General features: G+C 49.3%; 2 protein-coding genes across 4 annotated transcripts; one reads left to right on the top strand and one right to left on the bottom strand.

Annotated features, from left to right (window-relative positions):
• Positions 1-34: 34 nt before the first annotated feature.
• On the top strand, positions 35-8,719 carry TXNL4B (thioredoxin like 4B). 3 transcript variants are annotated; one of them, XM_062176710.1, is made up of 5 exons: positions 35-198; positions 2,199-2,377; positions 3,836-3,860; positions 3,948-3,987; positions 5,955-8,719. In XM_062176710.1, the coding sequence occupies exons 2-5, from the start codon at positions 2,246-2,248 to the stop codon at positions 6,118-6,120; spliced, it is 363 nt and encodes a 120-aa protein (XP_062032694.1). In that variant the 5' UTR covers positions 35-198; positions 2,199-2,245; the 3' UTR covers positions 6,121-8,719. The 3 variants fall into 3 exon arrangements, with proteins under 3 accessions (XP_062032694.1, XP_062032692.1, XP_062032693.1); XM_062176708.1 differs by having other exon boundaries at positions 56-198; positions 3,836-3,987; XM_062176709.1 differs by having other exon boundaries at positions 56-198; positions 2,210-2,377; positions 3,836-3,987.
• Positions 8,493-12,587, bottom strand: LOC133748126 (haptoglobin). Its single transcript, XM_062176707.1, has 5 exons — positions 12,480-12,587; positions 11,307-11,389; positions 10,923-11,024; positions 10,301-10,375; positions 8,493-9,422 (listed from the first exon to the last, which is right to left on the bottom strand). The coding sequence occupies exons 1-5, from the start codon at positions 12,482-12,484 to the stop codon at positions 8,644-8,646; spliced, it is 1,044 nt and encodes a 347-aa protein (XP_062032691.1). The 5' UTR covers positions 12,485-12,587; the 3' UTR covers positions 8,493-8,643.
• Between the last annotated feature and the right edge of the window lie 2,617 nt (positions 12,588-15,204).

Genomic DNA, 15,204 nt, shown 5'->3' on the forward strand with positions numbered 1-15,204 from the left:
TGGCGACCGCGCGTCCGTGCGTTTTCCATTTCCGTTTCCTTCCCGCTGAGCGGGACGATAGTTGCTAGGCAACAGGGTCGCTTTGCGGTTAGGGTCGCCGTCCCGCTTCCGGCGGGAGGGAGTTGCTCCTGAGGCGCCGGCTGTTCCGAGCGCAGGTCGCTCATGCTGACATCCCTGAAGTGGCGGTGACCTGGCCGCGTAAGTTGCGCAGTCCCTGCCCCTGCGGGGCCGGGAGCAGCCCTGCCACCGGCCTCTCGAAAGCCAACATTGCGGAGCGGGCCTCCACCCCGGAGGACTGGGTTCCGTACCCGGTGGTGGCTCTGCTTGGGCCCCGCCAGCCCCGGGGAAGCTGGGGATGGAGCTCCGAGGGGCCCAGCCCTGGCGTGGCCGTTCGGAGAGTGAGCCAGCCCACGAGGCCAGGGCGCCGCGCTTTCTCTAATACCCGGCCTCCCCTTGCCTCCCCGCCGTCTGCTGGAATTCTGGGAGTGCGGCGCATGCGAATTCCTGTTGCTCCCATCAGTACTGGGTTCTGTCATGCGCGTTTGACAGTCACTTCTGGTGGTTAGCTTCTCTAACTATGACCTGTTGCTAGAACACTTTTATTTCTCATATGAAATTGTATTGTCTTTTTTTTTTTTTTTTGACAGGCAGAGTGGACAGTGAGAGAGAGAGAGACAGAGAAAGGTCTTCCTTTACCGTTGGTTCACCCTCCAATGGCCGCTGCGGCCGGCGCACCGCGCTGATCCGAAGCCAGGAGCCAGGTGCTTCTCCTGGTCTCCCATGGGGTGCAGGGCCCAAGCACTTGGGCCATCCTCCACTGCACTCCCGGGCCACAGCAGAGAGCTGGCCTGGAAGAGGGGCAACCGGGATAGAATCTGGCGCCCCGACCGGGACTAGAACCCAGTGTGCCGGCACCGCAGGCGGAGGAATAGCCTGTTGAGCCCCGGCGCCGGCCAGAAATTGTATTATCTTAACATGTGACCCGTGGGGCTGTCACTGTGGTTCCGTAGGTGGAGCCCTGCCTGCAGCAGTGCCATCCCATAGAGAGTGCTGGGTTCGAGTCGCAGCTGCTCCACTTCCAATCCAGCTCCCTGCTAAGGTACCTGGTAAAGCAGCAGCAGATGACCCGAGCACTTGGGCCCTGGCTACCCACGTGAGGGACCTGGATAGAACTGCAGACTCCTGGCTTCAGCCTGGCCCAGCCCAGGCTGTTGCAGCCATCTAGGGCCTGCACACCAGCAGGTGGAAGGTTTCTACCTGCCTCTCCCCTTTCTCCCTTGCTCTCTGGCACTCTGCCTTTCAAATGACCAAATAGATCGTGTTTGAAATGTGACTCGTGACCAAAAGATAGAGAAAGGATTTTCCTTTTCATAGCATTCGCCAACTTTAGAACTGAACTCAAAGTGCAAGGTGTCTCCACAGAGTCTCTCATTGTCCTCAAAATGAAATTTCTCCCGGTCACAAAATTAGGAACTTGTCATTTCAGAGGGAACGCTGGACTGGGAATTTGGTGGCCTGGGTTCTGGTCCTTGCTCTTGCAAGATGTGGAAGAGTGGGTAAAGTGTGTGTGCTGAGCCATTTCCCTCCTCTAGACTTCTCTGGGAGTGGGAACCTCCCCTGCCTGGGCAGCGGCCCCACCCACTGATTCCAGTAGGAGGCAGCCAGTGGGGGCACCAGCAGAGGTCGGAGCGAGGGCGGGGAGTGGCAGCAGCCCTCACTCACCTCTCCAGCACACAGCCCTGCCAGCCACTCCTGCCCACAGCATCTGGCGGTGGGAACAGCATCAGTCACCAGCTTTATCTCGCAGCGTTCCTTACCTTGCCTGAATCAGACTGCTCAGGTTACCGGATTTGAGGGTGTTCTCTCTTTCCTGATGGAACACTAACCTGTCAGCTGGCTTTTGGGTAGAAAAGGAGACGAAATACAGGAACACGTTTGTATTATTTGGTGAGTGCATGACAAAACTCTAAAAGGTGTGTGAGAAACTAAGGAAAGCAGCAGCGTGATGCGAGGAGTGGGGGGAGCAAGGCAGTGAGAGCCGGGCCCAAGGAGGGCGATGAGGGGAGGGAGGCTTGCACGGCACACCTTCCTGGGTTGCTTCTTTTTAAACCATGGGAGCATATTATTACATGCCCTGGAAAAGCAGGCTTGCAGCAAGGGCTTGTGCACAGAATCTAAACTGCATCTAAACATTGCAGCTGTATTTCAGGATTGGCAGTGAGGACTGACTTTCAGTGACTTCGAGATGAGCTTCCTGTTGCCCAAGCTGACTAGCAAGAGAGAAGTGGACCAGGCAATAAAAAGCACCGCGGAGAAGGTGTTGGTTCTCAGGTTTGGGAGAGATGAAGATCCGGTCTGCCTGCAGCTGGATGATATTGTAAGTGAGTTTTTACTAAAAAAATCCAACATCTGCAATGTGCATGAAAGGGAGCAGGCAGGGTGGAGATGTAGCTAGCGGTTCACTTTCACTAGCAGCCGACTGCCGGGCTACTCTGAGGGACCCCCAGATCTGTGCCTGCGCTGGATCTGTGTGGTGCACTGCCCCATAGCTGCCCTCGAAGCTCAGCTTTGCTGACGACACAGAGGAAGAACAGAAGTTATTAACAAGCGTCTATGAACATTATCTTTTTTTAAGATTTTTTTACTTATTTGAAAGAGTTAAACAGAGAAGGAGAGGCAGAGGCAAAGAGAGAGAGGTCTTCCATTCGCTGGTTCACTCCCCAGTTAGCTGCAATGGCTGGAGCTGTGCCAATCTGAAACCAGGAGCCAGGAGCTTCTTCTTCTGGGTCTCCCAGTTGGGTGCAGGGGCCCAAGGACTTGGGCCATCTTCTGCTTTCCCAGGTCATAGCAGAGAGCTGGGTTGGAAGTGGAGCAGCCAAGACTTGAACTGGCGCCCATATGGGATGCCAGCACTGCAGGCAGCGGCTTTACCTGCTACACCATGGCGCTGGCCCCGAACATTATATTTTTTGATGCTCATGACAGTAGCCCCATTAGTAGGGGAAATGAATGCCCAGGAAGTGGAGTAACTTCCAACAGGCACAGAGCCACTAATTGCTGGGATTTGAACTCAGTTTGCTGAAACTAAGTTCTCTTTGCTAGTTGCTGCCTTCAGGCTGTGCCTGATAGTCTTGGATTCTGTAGCGCGTAGCACGTCTCCCCCATTCTGTCTGGTAAAGTGAGGCAGTGGGGAACAGAGTAGGTGTGAGTTCTAGACTTAGCCTAGGACTGTCACCATTTCTGTTGCTGCCATACTGGTTAAAACCTGGAGACAAAAGGCCCAGAGGATTGTATTCTCAGCTGTAGGAAGGCAGAGATCCCAGAGCAGTGAGGAGCGCAGACCCTGAAGGCTGCCCGTGCTCACATCCCTGCCCTGCCCAGTAGCCTCGGGACCCAGAGGACTGCACGTCACACACATGATGTGGGAGCTCATCCTCAGGTGCTGTAAGGAGTAAATAGTTAACAAATGTTAACCGCTTAGGATAGTTGCATACAGTAAGTCCTGTAAGGGTTGGCTTTTACTGTAGTTTCCATTTCAGGGGAGATTGGGAGACAAGAGTTTGGGGATTGCAGTCTGCATTGCATGTTTCAGCATTGTTTTAAATGAGCATGGATCACTTCTACCAAAGATGGAAAGAAATGTTTTCATAGCCGTTTACCCAAGGCCTCTGCTAAGTGCCACCATGATTCAGGCTCCAGCGACATGGTTGCACTGTGTCTGATGGTTAGGTTCTTGACCCATGAATTGTGTCAAACAGAATATTCTGGTAGGGAGAAGTGTCCCTCAGAGGCAGCAGCTGCTTCTCCTAACCTGGATCTCTCTTGTCACTTGCAGCTTTCCAAGACCTCTTCCGACCTAAGTAAGATGGCTGCTATATACCTGGTAGACGTGGACAGAACCCCAGTGTATACACAGTATTTTGACATCAGTTATATTCCATCCACAGTGTTTTTCTTCAACGGGCAGCACATGAAAGTGGATTATGGGTAAGTCAGACTGAGAACGTTTGCTTTAGGGACACAGCTTCAGGCGCTCACCTGCCTGCATGTGCCCCTGGCTCTGTGAGGCTTCTGTTAGCTCCTTCCTCAGCTGGTACATGCTCCAGTTCTTCATGTGAATATTTGGTGCAAAATAAGAGAGTGTCAAGTGTGACCAACAATTGTAACTTGCCAGCTGAAGAATGAAAGGAGGCCAACGCCGCGGCTCACTAGGCTAATCCTCCGCCTTGCGGCGCCAGCACACCGGGCTCTAGTCCCAGTCGGGGCACCGGATTCTGTCCCGGTAGCCCCTCTTCCAGGCCAGCTCTCTGCTGTGGCCAGGGAGTGCAGTGGAGGATGGCCCAAGTGCTTGGGCCCTGCACCCCATGGGAGACCAGGAGAAGCGCCTGGCTCCTGCCTTCAGATCAGCACAGTGCGCTGGCCGCAGCGCGCCAGCCGCAGTGGCCATTGGAGGGTGAACCAACGGTAAAGGAAGACCTTTCTTTCTGTCTCTCTCTCTCACGGTCCACTCTGCCTGTCAAAAATTTAAAAAATAAATAAATAATGAAGAAGAAAAAGAAAAGAATGAAAGGAAAGGACACTTTGTAGTTGCTCTTAAACTTTTGGGACTGGGGGGCAGCACTGATAAAAGAAGCGTTCCTCCCAGCACACTGAGCTGTGCGCCTCTCCTACCAAGCTTCCCGTCTTGCGCCGCTCTAAGGATTTGAAAGTCAGTCTGTAACAAAGCCTGCCGTGAACAGGTAGCGTGACAGCTTCTGCAGGGCCGTCCGTGCCTTCCCGTGAGCGCCCGGAACTGCATCTCACACTGATTGTGTCCGCAGTTCTCCTCGCTGCGGACTCTGGTGCGGTGTCCCCGTGTCTGCCTGGGCACCTGCTGTGTCCTCTGTTTGACAGAGTGTTAAACGTTCTGTTTTAAATCTGTCGATTCTTCTAGAACACAGCCGATATAAGTATTAAGTTGGCACATTCTTTTTAAAGGGCAATTTATGATAGCAGGTATCAAATACCTTAAAAGTGTTTAAACTTTTTAACCCAATAATCGTATTGCCAGGATATTTCATGTGATGTTGTAGATGCAAATTAATGATTTTAAAGAAGTCCATGTTGGTTGAAAAAACAGCAGGAGGCTACCTTGTGCAATGTGATGCTCCTTATTACGAAAACAGGTAACACATACGCACGCAGGATTGGGAGGATGTACACCAAAAGGTGACCTCGAGTTAACTCTTCTTTTCTGAAAATGTTTCACAATGAACATACATATGTTTGAAATACTTCTCTGAAAAACTAGTTAGATCCCTGCCATGCCAAAGTCTGAGTGACTCAGAGACTCAGCCAGTCAGCGGGCCTTACCCAGTTCTCGCCAGAACAGCAGGTGGACAGACTGCCCAGCGGTGAATTCTGCTTGAGAATGTTTTCACTGGACAGGCTTTCTGTGCTAATGGTCCACAGCCCTGGATTTTGTCACACACCGAGTGGGAGAAAAGTAGTGTCAGGCTTTATGTCCGGAGTCTGCTCAGGGGACTAGGGCTGTGGCCTGCAGGGTTAAGCCACTACTTGCAATACTAGTGTCTCAAATTGGTTTGAGTCCCAGCTGCGCCACTTCCAATCCAGCTCCCTGCTAATGTACCCAACAGCAGCAGAAGGTGGCCCAGGTGCCTGAGCCCCACCCCCATGTGGGAGACCTAGATGAAGTCTGGACTCCTGTTTCGGCCTGGCCTAGACCTGCTGTGGCAGCCATTTAAAGAGTGAACAGGCAGATGGGAGACCTCTTTCTCCGACTTCTCTCTCTCTCTCATTCTGCCTTTCCAGTAAATAAATAAGTAAATCTTTAAGAAAAGAACATGCTCACCAGGAAGAAAGCAGCAAAGCTACTGTTCATTTTGTTTCTCCTGAAAATCTTGAGATGCAATGACGAGTTCTAAGAGCAGTTGTTTCTCTCCTGTGCTGTCTAGATCTCCGGATCACACTAAGTTTGTGGGAAGTTTCAAAACAAAACAGGACTTCATAGATCTGGTTGAGGTGATCTACCGAGGAGCCATGAGGGGAAAGCTGATTGTCCAAAGCCCTATTGACCCCAAGAATATTCCCAAGTATGACCTTCTCTATCAAGACATTTAGCACACGCGGTCAGCGATGAAGAGAAAGGCACATCTTGAAACAACGCTTTGGAACCACGGTCAGTGTCCTGGTGAAGAGGTTCGGCTTGTCCGTGAGGCGCTGGGCGCCTGCGTGGAGACCACACTGGTGCCGGGATGGCCTGGACCATCTAACGTCTGCCCTCAGCGAGCCTCAGAGAAGTCAAGTGACAATGTCCACTTTGTCCAGGGTGGTATCTTAGACGTCTCTAGACAGTGTGCTTTTCTTTACGCCTTGGGATAGCACTGAACACTTGTAAACCTTGGGTAGTACAATAGCCATGTTTATTGGCCCTCAACTAAAACACAAGGTCAGTTCATGTGAGAGCAACAATTCTTACTTTCCACCTTAGATGCATGCCCGTTTGTTCTCGTGTGCACACATGCATCCACACACGGGCGCACACGCACATACACACACACGCAAACCCCTCAAGCTCTCCTTCTCCAGTCCTTTCAGCCCCAGTTGTTCTTGGAATAAATAATCCTGTACTGATAGCCAGCAAGTTTGTTTTATCTTGGACACTTTTTGGCACAAACTAAAGTCCTGTCCTGGTTGGCTCATTTTACAACTTTTATGATAATTAGTCTAAGAATGAGAAGTTGAACCCTTACTGTGTAGCGCTGTGTCTGAGCTAAGCAGAGCTGACTGCCTGTGTCCGTAGGAGCGCAGCTCTCCTGGAAGGCAGGCTCCCGGCGGCAGATGGTGGCGTCTCACGTGCTCAGGACTGCAGGGATGTGAGAACTCTTTGAAACAACACCTCTATGGGATTCGCCTGCTTTGAGCACTTTGTGACAGCGTCTTGCTCTCTCAGGGTCCCCTGACACAACCCGGGCAAGTCACTGCTCTTCCTGAAACCTCATGGTTGTTTAGAATGAGAGGATGAACGCACGGCTGGAGGGGGCCAGGCGGCTGTGAGCTTGCTGACAGGCCCGTGTGACCCTTGCCAAGGCTGTCCAGCACAGAGGGACGTGAGCAGGACTCGGCTGTGGCTAACGTGGTGTGGAAGGGAGACTGCTGGGCACTTGGCACATTCTTCACGGATAAAAGAGAACGATTGCAGGAAACACAACTCTTTCACTGCACATCACTTTTCTCCTTTCCCCCACTCCAGCTTTTGATTTCATTGTGATGCATGGGGCAGCAGCAGCTACCTTTGGACTTTGAGGCAGCTAGCATCAGGTTGAAAAATTGTTACATTGAGAACAAAAATGAAAAGAGCCTGTTCACCGGTGGTAGTGATGTTTGGCTACTGGGTAGACTAGACCTGCCTCCCCAGACGTCTGTGAGAGGGTAAAATGCCTTCATTGCTTGGTCACCGCTGACTGCATTTTCTGCTCATAGCCGGTACTGCACAGAAGTTGGAGTGTGGGAAGTACCTGATACCAGCAAGAACTCAGAACTTGCATGCATAAAGTGTCTGTATCTCTTCACATGGGCTTAGGGAATCTTTCTCTGAAGGCCTGATTTATGTTGGAGATCCTCGTAGCTGCTTGTTTAGTACATACTGTGTACCGTGTCCTGTGCTGGGTGCTACATAAATCTAAATGGCTCCTGCGCAGGGAAGAAAGGCTGCTTAGAGGGGCCCTGCTCGAGTCCTACAGGAGAGAAGGAGGTGCTCACACCAGAGGCGGAGGGCAGCTCGCAGAGGGCCCTGAGAAGAGGCCCAGGGTTGTAGACAGCAGGCAGTGTTTAGAAAGCATCAGGACTTTGGGGCCGGCGTTGTGGCATAGCGGGTGAAGCCGCCCGGCTTCTCATGTGGGTGCCAGTTTGAGTCCCAGCTGCTCCACTTCCAGTCCAGCTCTCTGCTGTGGCCCGGGAGTGCAGTGGAGGATGGCCCAAGTGCTTGGGCCCTGCACCTGCATGGGAGACCGGGAGAAGCACCTGGCTCCTGGCTTCTGATCGGTGTAGCACCGGCCATTGCAGCCAACTGGGGAGTGAACCAGAAGATGGAAGACCTCTCTTCTCTGTGTTATTTTCTCTCTGACTTTCAAATAAATAAATAAATCTTAGAGAAAGAGGTTTTTTTTAAAGTTAGCAAGATTCAGTGAAAATGGCTCAAGAGTTTGTATTCAGACAGCGTCACTATTCAATAGTGTAATCTTGAGCTAATCACATAACTTCCCAGGGCTTCGCTTCCTTGTCTAAAGATTAACCTTTCTGAGACCTAGCGTAAAGTAGGCACTCCGTCAACGAGCAGGATCCCCAGTGAGAACAGTGCATCACCTTCGTTTTTTTTCTGGTTGACTGTTTCCTGCCATATGCCCAGTAGCGTCTATACCATTTCGCTGCCCGTGTACCATACATGAGGCAAAAAATGTCCAGGACTAAAAACACAGAAAGGAGTCCAAACGTACATATATAAAAGCTCTTTATTGGTTGACCCAGCAGTACAGCTCTGGCACCCAACAGCATCAGACTGTCTGATCCCATCTACTCCTATCCACCTTTCCCTCTCCCAGGGTGAAATCTTGCTCTAGGTAAGGGCTTCCATCCTGTCTTGTACTAGTTGCTGGCTATGATTTTCTGAATCCAGTCCATGATGTTGAATGTCTTCACATACACACCATACTCAGCAACAGTGCAGCTCTTATCAAAGCTCAGGATCCCGGCTGCGTACCAAGTGTCTTGCTCCAGGTCGTGCACAGCAAAGGCGCTGCCAGCGTCACCATAGCAGGTGTCCTCCTGATACTTGGACATGCCAGCGCAGAAGGAGTGTTCATTCAGGATGGGCTGCACCCCTACAGGGCTCCTGGGAATCTTATTTTCAGGCACCGTGCTGTTTTCATAATGCTGGATACACTTATCTTGGTCAGCCACAGGCAGCATGACATACTTCAGGTGGTCAGTGAATCTAAAGTTGGAGTTCCGCCCCCAGCCGGACACATAACCCACACGCCCCACTTCTGTATAATCCTTTGAAGGTAGGCAAATGGGCATCACTCTCTCATTAACAGGTACCTTATCTTTGAGTTTTATGAGCCCGATGTCTACCTCAGAGTAGTTTGGGTGGAGAACCACCTTCTCAATTTCCACAAGCTGCTTTCTGCCCAAATAAAGAGTTAAAGTAGGGGCAATATCTTGTGCAGTTGCATTCTCTGTGTGATTCAGGAAGAGATTTTTGGCTGTGGTCAACAGCCATTGCTCACTGATCAGTGTGGCCCCTGTGACGAGATTGTGACGGGAGACCATCTTAGCCTGCCAGGGAAAACTGCCTTTGGCGTCCAGAGATCCACCGATGATCCGCTGCACCTGATCCACTGGATGCTTCGGCTTTCCACATACTGTCAAGGAGAGCAAGAAACTTGTGAGCAGAAGTGGGGCAGAGTTCCCCATTGTGGGAAAGATGCACACAGGCACTGGTGCAGCTGCTGCCCGAGCAGTTGTTGCCTGTTTTCCCGGAGTTGAATGTATTCAGATGCTTCTCCCTACCACTCGCTCAGTTCAAATCTGATATCTGCCGCTTAAAATAATTCCTTTTTTTTTTTTTCTCATTGCAAAGCAGAATTCTATCATCTGCTTCTCTAACTCACAAAAGAAGTGGCACTGGGATTTCTAATCCCTGGCTGATGAACTGTACATACTTGTATATTTAAATGATTTGTCACACCAAAGGAATCTCCACAATTCCTGGGAACTCGTTGAAAGGTCTAGGTTCTGTGATAGTCCTTTCTCTCTGAAAAAAGAGGGACTGTAGCAGCATCGGCTGGAACTCAGATTTTTAGAGATACCACAGTTAGTACAAGTCAGTTGGCGGTTCCACACCAGTAAGAGGAGAAGATACTCAGAATCCTCTTTGAAGGGGGAGGAGGAGAGAGCAGTGGGTCTTCTGAATAGTGGGAAGCAGAAGGAGCGCCCGTCTGCAGCCTGCTCTGCCCTGCCAGGGGTGAAGGGGTGCTGTTCTTTACTTCCTGGGCAGGCAGCCTGTTCAAACAGGAGCTCCCGAATTTGGGGCCAATGTAGACAGTGCCTTCAGGCATTGTGCTTCAGGTCCAAATGAACAAGAAAGACAGAAAGCTCTACCTGGAAGCAGTGACCTCTGCTGAGGTCTTGGCCTGACCACCTGTGGCTCTCTGATCCCTCATCTTGGTTCCCATGTGCTCAGGGGGGAGCCACACAAGGAGGATCTGCCTCGGGGACATTTCAGCCCCTTAGCACCCACCTGCTTCACATTCAGGAAGTTGCTCTCCAACAGCCTTGTTCACCCACTGCTTCTCACTGTTCAAGGCGTATACTCCTGAAACACAAAGAAGAAAATCAAATCTGGACCTAGTGTGCATGAGAAGAGAAGAATTCAAGTCAAGAGGAGGAGACAGGGAGAAGGAAGAGAAGTGCTGGGGGCTCCCGTTAAGCTCAGCAACACAGACCGGTCATGCGGTCCTGGAGAAGCTGGACAGGTAGGGATTAGGGTTCAAATCCTGACTTCCTAAACTTGGGCAAGATGCTCAGCCCCTCTGTGCCTGAGCTTCCTCAGCAGCCAAGTTGGAACAGCGAGCCTCAGGCAACTGAAGCGCGTGAACAGTGGCAGGAATGGAATGCTGCCCCGTGACGGCTAGCTATCCTCATCACCTGTTCTATTCCTGCATCTTTTGTAGAGGAAGATCTTACTCCAGACAGGCTACCTGCTACTGCCTCCCCTCAACAAAGGAGAAAACTTAGGATCTGACTCTCCTGGCTCCAAGGAGAGCATGTGAACTTGCTGGCCAGTCACCCCAGCTGCATCCATTATGGGGATGTCAGGCAGGAATGTGTGTGGGGCACGGAGACACCTGTTGGGGACTTACCATCTCCTTCAGTGCGCAGCCTGTAGTAGTTCTTACACTGGTAACGGACCAAGTGCTCCACGTAGCCGTTTGCAATCTCCGGGGGCTTTGGGCAGCTGTCATCTGCAAGGGAGAAACAGGAAGAAGCTACTCAGACTGCCTGCAGAGACATGAAAACTCAGGAGAGAGGAAGCCGCCCTGCCCGGTCACCTCTCTGCACCCCACATGGAAGCCAAGGGAAGGGCAGTCTCCCCTCGTTTCTGGCAGCATCCGTGTTCCTTATGCTACTGAAAGCCCAGAGATGGGGATGAGTAGGGGAAACTGGGTTGGAATTCCCACAGAAAGTTAAAAGTAGGGCACAGCAGTGCTGGGAATGCACAGATCTGCCCAGACCCGAAGGCCCACCTGCAATATCCGTGGCCTCATTGCCAAAGTCCGCTGCGAAGAGCTGTCCCCAGAGCAGCAGGGTGATGACAGCTCCCAAGGCTCTGCAGAGAGAAGACAGGAGGGAGTGCAGAGCTGGTCTCCCTGCTCCACCACACACACACCCCTCCCATTAAGCAGCCAGAAAAAAACAACTCATGGATGTGCTAGGACCAAGATCGCTCCACCCACCCACTTACAGACCTCAGCAGCTTCTGAGCACATGCAGCTGCCCGCGGGCTCCGTGTGCTAGGAATGCTGCATAAGCTTCAGAGGGAGACCACCAAGATAAGTGGGGCGCAGCCTCTGGCTACATTAGGGAACACTAAATAGACAACAGTGCAGGAGCTCTCCACCAGACAGCATCTTCCCTCGGCCACCTCGAATGCACCAGGCTACAGACACGGTTAATACAATGCAGATAACTTGAAGGTGAGAAGGCAGCAGGGCTGTTAGGCTACACGTTGTACTTTTTGAAATTTTCCATAAAAACAGGCTTTTAAGTATATATAATTTAAAATATGTGTATGGCCATTTCTATTATTTTATGATCATTTGCATTTAGGAAACATTATATAACTCCCCCTCCCCCATTCCCAAATGTTCCCTGGAAGAGAGCTGCTTCCTGCAAGCATGGCTGTGACCCTGGCCTTCAGTGCCCAGGCCATCCTGACCGGTGAACCATTTCACTGACGGGTTGGCTCTTCAAGGAGTGCTTGGTTATGTCAAGTTCCTAGTCTTGCTATTTCAACATTTCAAAGAGTCTGTTCATTTTAATAAAATTCCAAGTGCCCTAATTATATCACTCGAATGTATTACTTTTGATTTTTCTTATTGCATGTTTTTTAAGAAGAAAAAAATGCTAATAAATAAAGTCAAGATGCCAGGAAGCCTACCATGGGGGAAGCCGGCATCCCCTGGGAAGGTGAAAACTTTGTGATCTCCCAGGAAAGACAGCAGGTCTGAAAGCACTGTCTTTTATGGATGCAGAAAAGGAGAGAACTTAACACAAAAACCTTTTAATTCATCTAATGTAGCCCATTTGCCCTGATTTGTTATATTTTTTTGGCTCTCCCTCAGTCTGCTTCTATAGCAGCGAATACAAAGAAGGATGAAATAACCAACAAGAGAAAAGGGTTACAGCTGTGGACTCACCTCATCGTGGCCCGTTTGCCTCTGGAACGGTGGTGCTGTGGGGGCAGCTGCTGAGCCTTTTATGCCTCTAAATCTCACCCCACCCCCTTTTTGGATTTGCAATTCCTGTGTCGATGCAACTTTGGCTTTGTTAAGGTCACCAGCAAGTTCCAGTAACAAAACCACAAACAACACCCCTGCTAAGAGTTAAGCTCTTGCTTCATGCTTGATTTCCCTGTGGTATTCTTTAGCAAACCCCAAAGAAACCTGGCAACTTCACCATCCTGCATACCTGCCAAAGTGCTTCCCAAAATCAGCAACTGGGCAGGACCGGAATGGGAGGGAGAGGGTGGGCGTGGGTGCTGCCATGCTGTGTCTTCACTCTGGAGGGTTTTCCGCACTGAGAAAGGCCTTTCCTTGGGTTCTTGCAGATCCCTTACAAACACTCCTGCAGTCTGGCTCGGTCAGGGCAGTGAAGAAAGCATTTCCTCTTCAGAGCCATTTTCCCCTTCCTGTGTGAACATCTCCCTGTTGCTGAAAAGCTCTCCGGCCTGAAATCTGAAAATGTATCTATTGTGTCTTCTCTGATTGCTCTCTGCCAGAAATCATACAAAGTGGTCAAAGCCACACTGTAGACTGACACAGATCTTACTCCATCACAGTGATTCTCACAGTTTTATGGTCCAGTTATTAGTACAGATATGCATATGAGAAAAATCAATATTTTTAAGGTTTATTTTTTGAAAGGCAGAGTTTACAGAGAGAGGGATAGACAGAGAGATAGAGAAGTCTTCCATCCACTAGTTCACTCCCCACATGGCCACAATGGCCAGAGCTAGACTGATCCTTAGCCAGGAGCCAGGTGTCTCACGTGGGTACCAGGGCCCAGGAACTTGGGCCATCTTCCGCTGCTTTACCAGGCACACCAGCAGGGAGCTGGATTAGAAGTGGAGCAGCCGGGACTCAAACCAGCACCCATATGGGATGGCGCAAGCAGGCCTTACCCATATGCCACAGTGCTGGCCCCAAAATCAATATATTTTAATCAGATGTCTATACCAGTGTATCACAAGTACTATTCAACTGAAAGCTAACAGCAGTTCAATAAAATATGTCTTTATTCATTTATTAAAAGGTTATTGTTCTTAGAGTGTACAAAATAAATTGGGCGTTTTCAAAATTGTGTGCATCAAAGGACAATATCAAGAAAGTGAAAAGACAGTCCACAGAATGGGAGTAAATATTTGCAAATCATATATCTACTTTTTATTTAATCCCAAGAACATACAAAGGACTCCTATAACAACACAAAGACAGATAACCCAATTTAAAAACATAGGCAAAGGATTCCAACAGACATTTCTCCAAAACAGTTGAAATCAGGGACTCAGAGGCTTGTACACCAATGTTTATTGCAGCATTTACACGGTCATCTGTCACCAACAGACAAGTGAATAAACAAAGCATAATATGTGTGTACACTGGAGTATAATATGTGTGTACACTGGAGTATTATTCACCTGTAAAAAAGGATGCCATTGGTAGGTGCTACAACATGAATAAACCTGTGAAAGAAGCCAGACACAAAGAGACAAAATATTATGTAATTCCATTTATTTGAAATATAGAGTAGGCAAACTTACAGAGGCAGAAAGCAGATCAGAAGCTTCCAGGAGCAGGGGGAGGGAGAAGTGGAGCATCTTGCAAAATAGGTACAGAGTTTCTGTTTGGGGTGATGAAAACGTTTTGGAAACACAGTGGTAATGGTTGCACAACACTGTTAATGTAATTGATCCTGCTGAGTTGAACACTTAAGAGTGGTTAAAATCAGAAATTGTTATATCTTATTGCAATAAAAATTTCAAGAAATAAAATGTTATTTTAGAGGATACTCCTACTTATACCAATTTTTTTTTTAAACTATAAAACCGTAAGTTGTGTTCTGGCAACAATGATATCATACACCTCATGTTTACCGAGTCTCTTGATTGTCCCAAGAGGCCAGGTTGAGTGTTTAACCTGTACCGTCTAAGTTTATGGAAGGATAAACAACAAAAATGATATTTTTCTCAGTGACACATGACTGTTTATCAAAGTTCTGGTGCTTCACATTATTTCCCACACTTTTTAAAAGTTAGCCATTCTATTTTATTTATAGTAAAATATAATAATAGCTTTAATTTGCATTTCCCAAATATCAAATTATATAGAACACTTTTCTTTGTTCTTGTTTTGATTCCATAAAATGTGTTTTATATTCTCATAGGTTCTCTTTTTTTTAAGATCTGATATTGGGGTTGGCACTGTGGAGCAGCGGGTAAAGCTGCTGCCTGCAGCACCGCATTCCCATCTGGACAGCAGTTTGAGTCCTGGCTGCTGCACTTGCAATTCAGCTCCCTGCTGACGCACCTGGAAAGGAAGCAGAAGATGGCCAAAGTGTTTAGGCCCCTCCTACCCACATGGGAGACCCAGACGAAGCTTCTGGCTCCTGGCTTCAGACTGGCCCAGCCCTGGCCATTGTGGCCATTCTGGGGAGTGAACCAGTAGATGGAAGATTTCTCTCTTTGCCTATGCTTCTCCCTCTCTGTAGCTCCACTTTTCAAATAAATAAATAAAGCTGTAAAAAGAAGAGATTTATTTATTTGTAAGCCAGAGAGGGAGAGACAGAGAGAAGGAGAGAGATGTCTTCCATCCACTGGTTCACTCCCCGGGTCCCCAGAATGACAAGGGTGGGCCAAGCTGAAGC

This window comes from Lepus europaeus, chromosome 19 (assembly GCF_033115175.1).
Source record: "Lepus europaeus isolate LE1 chromosome 19, mLepTim1.pri, whole genome shotgun sequence".
Taxonomy (NCBI): domain Eukaryota; kingdom Metazoa; phylum Chordata; class Mammalia; order Lagomorpha; family Leporidae; genus Lepus; species Lepus europaeus.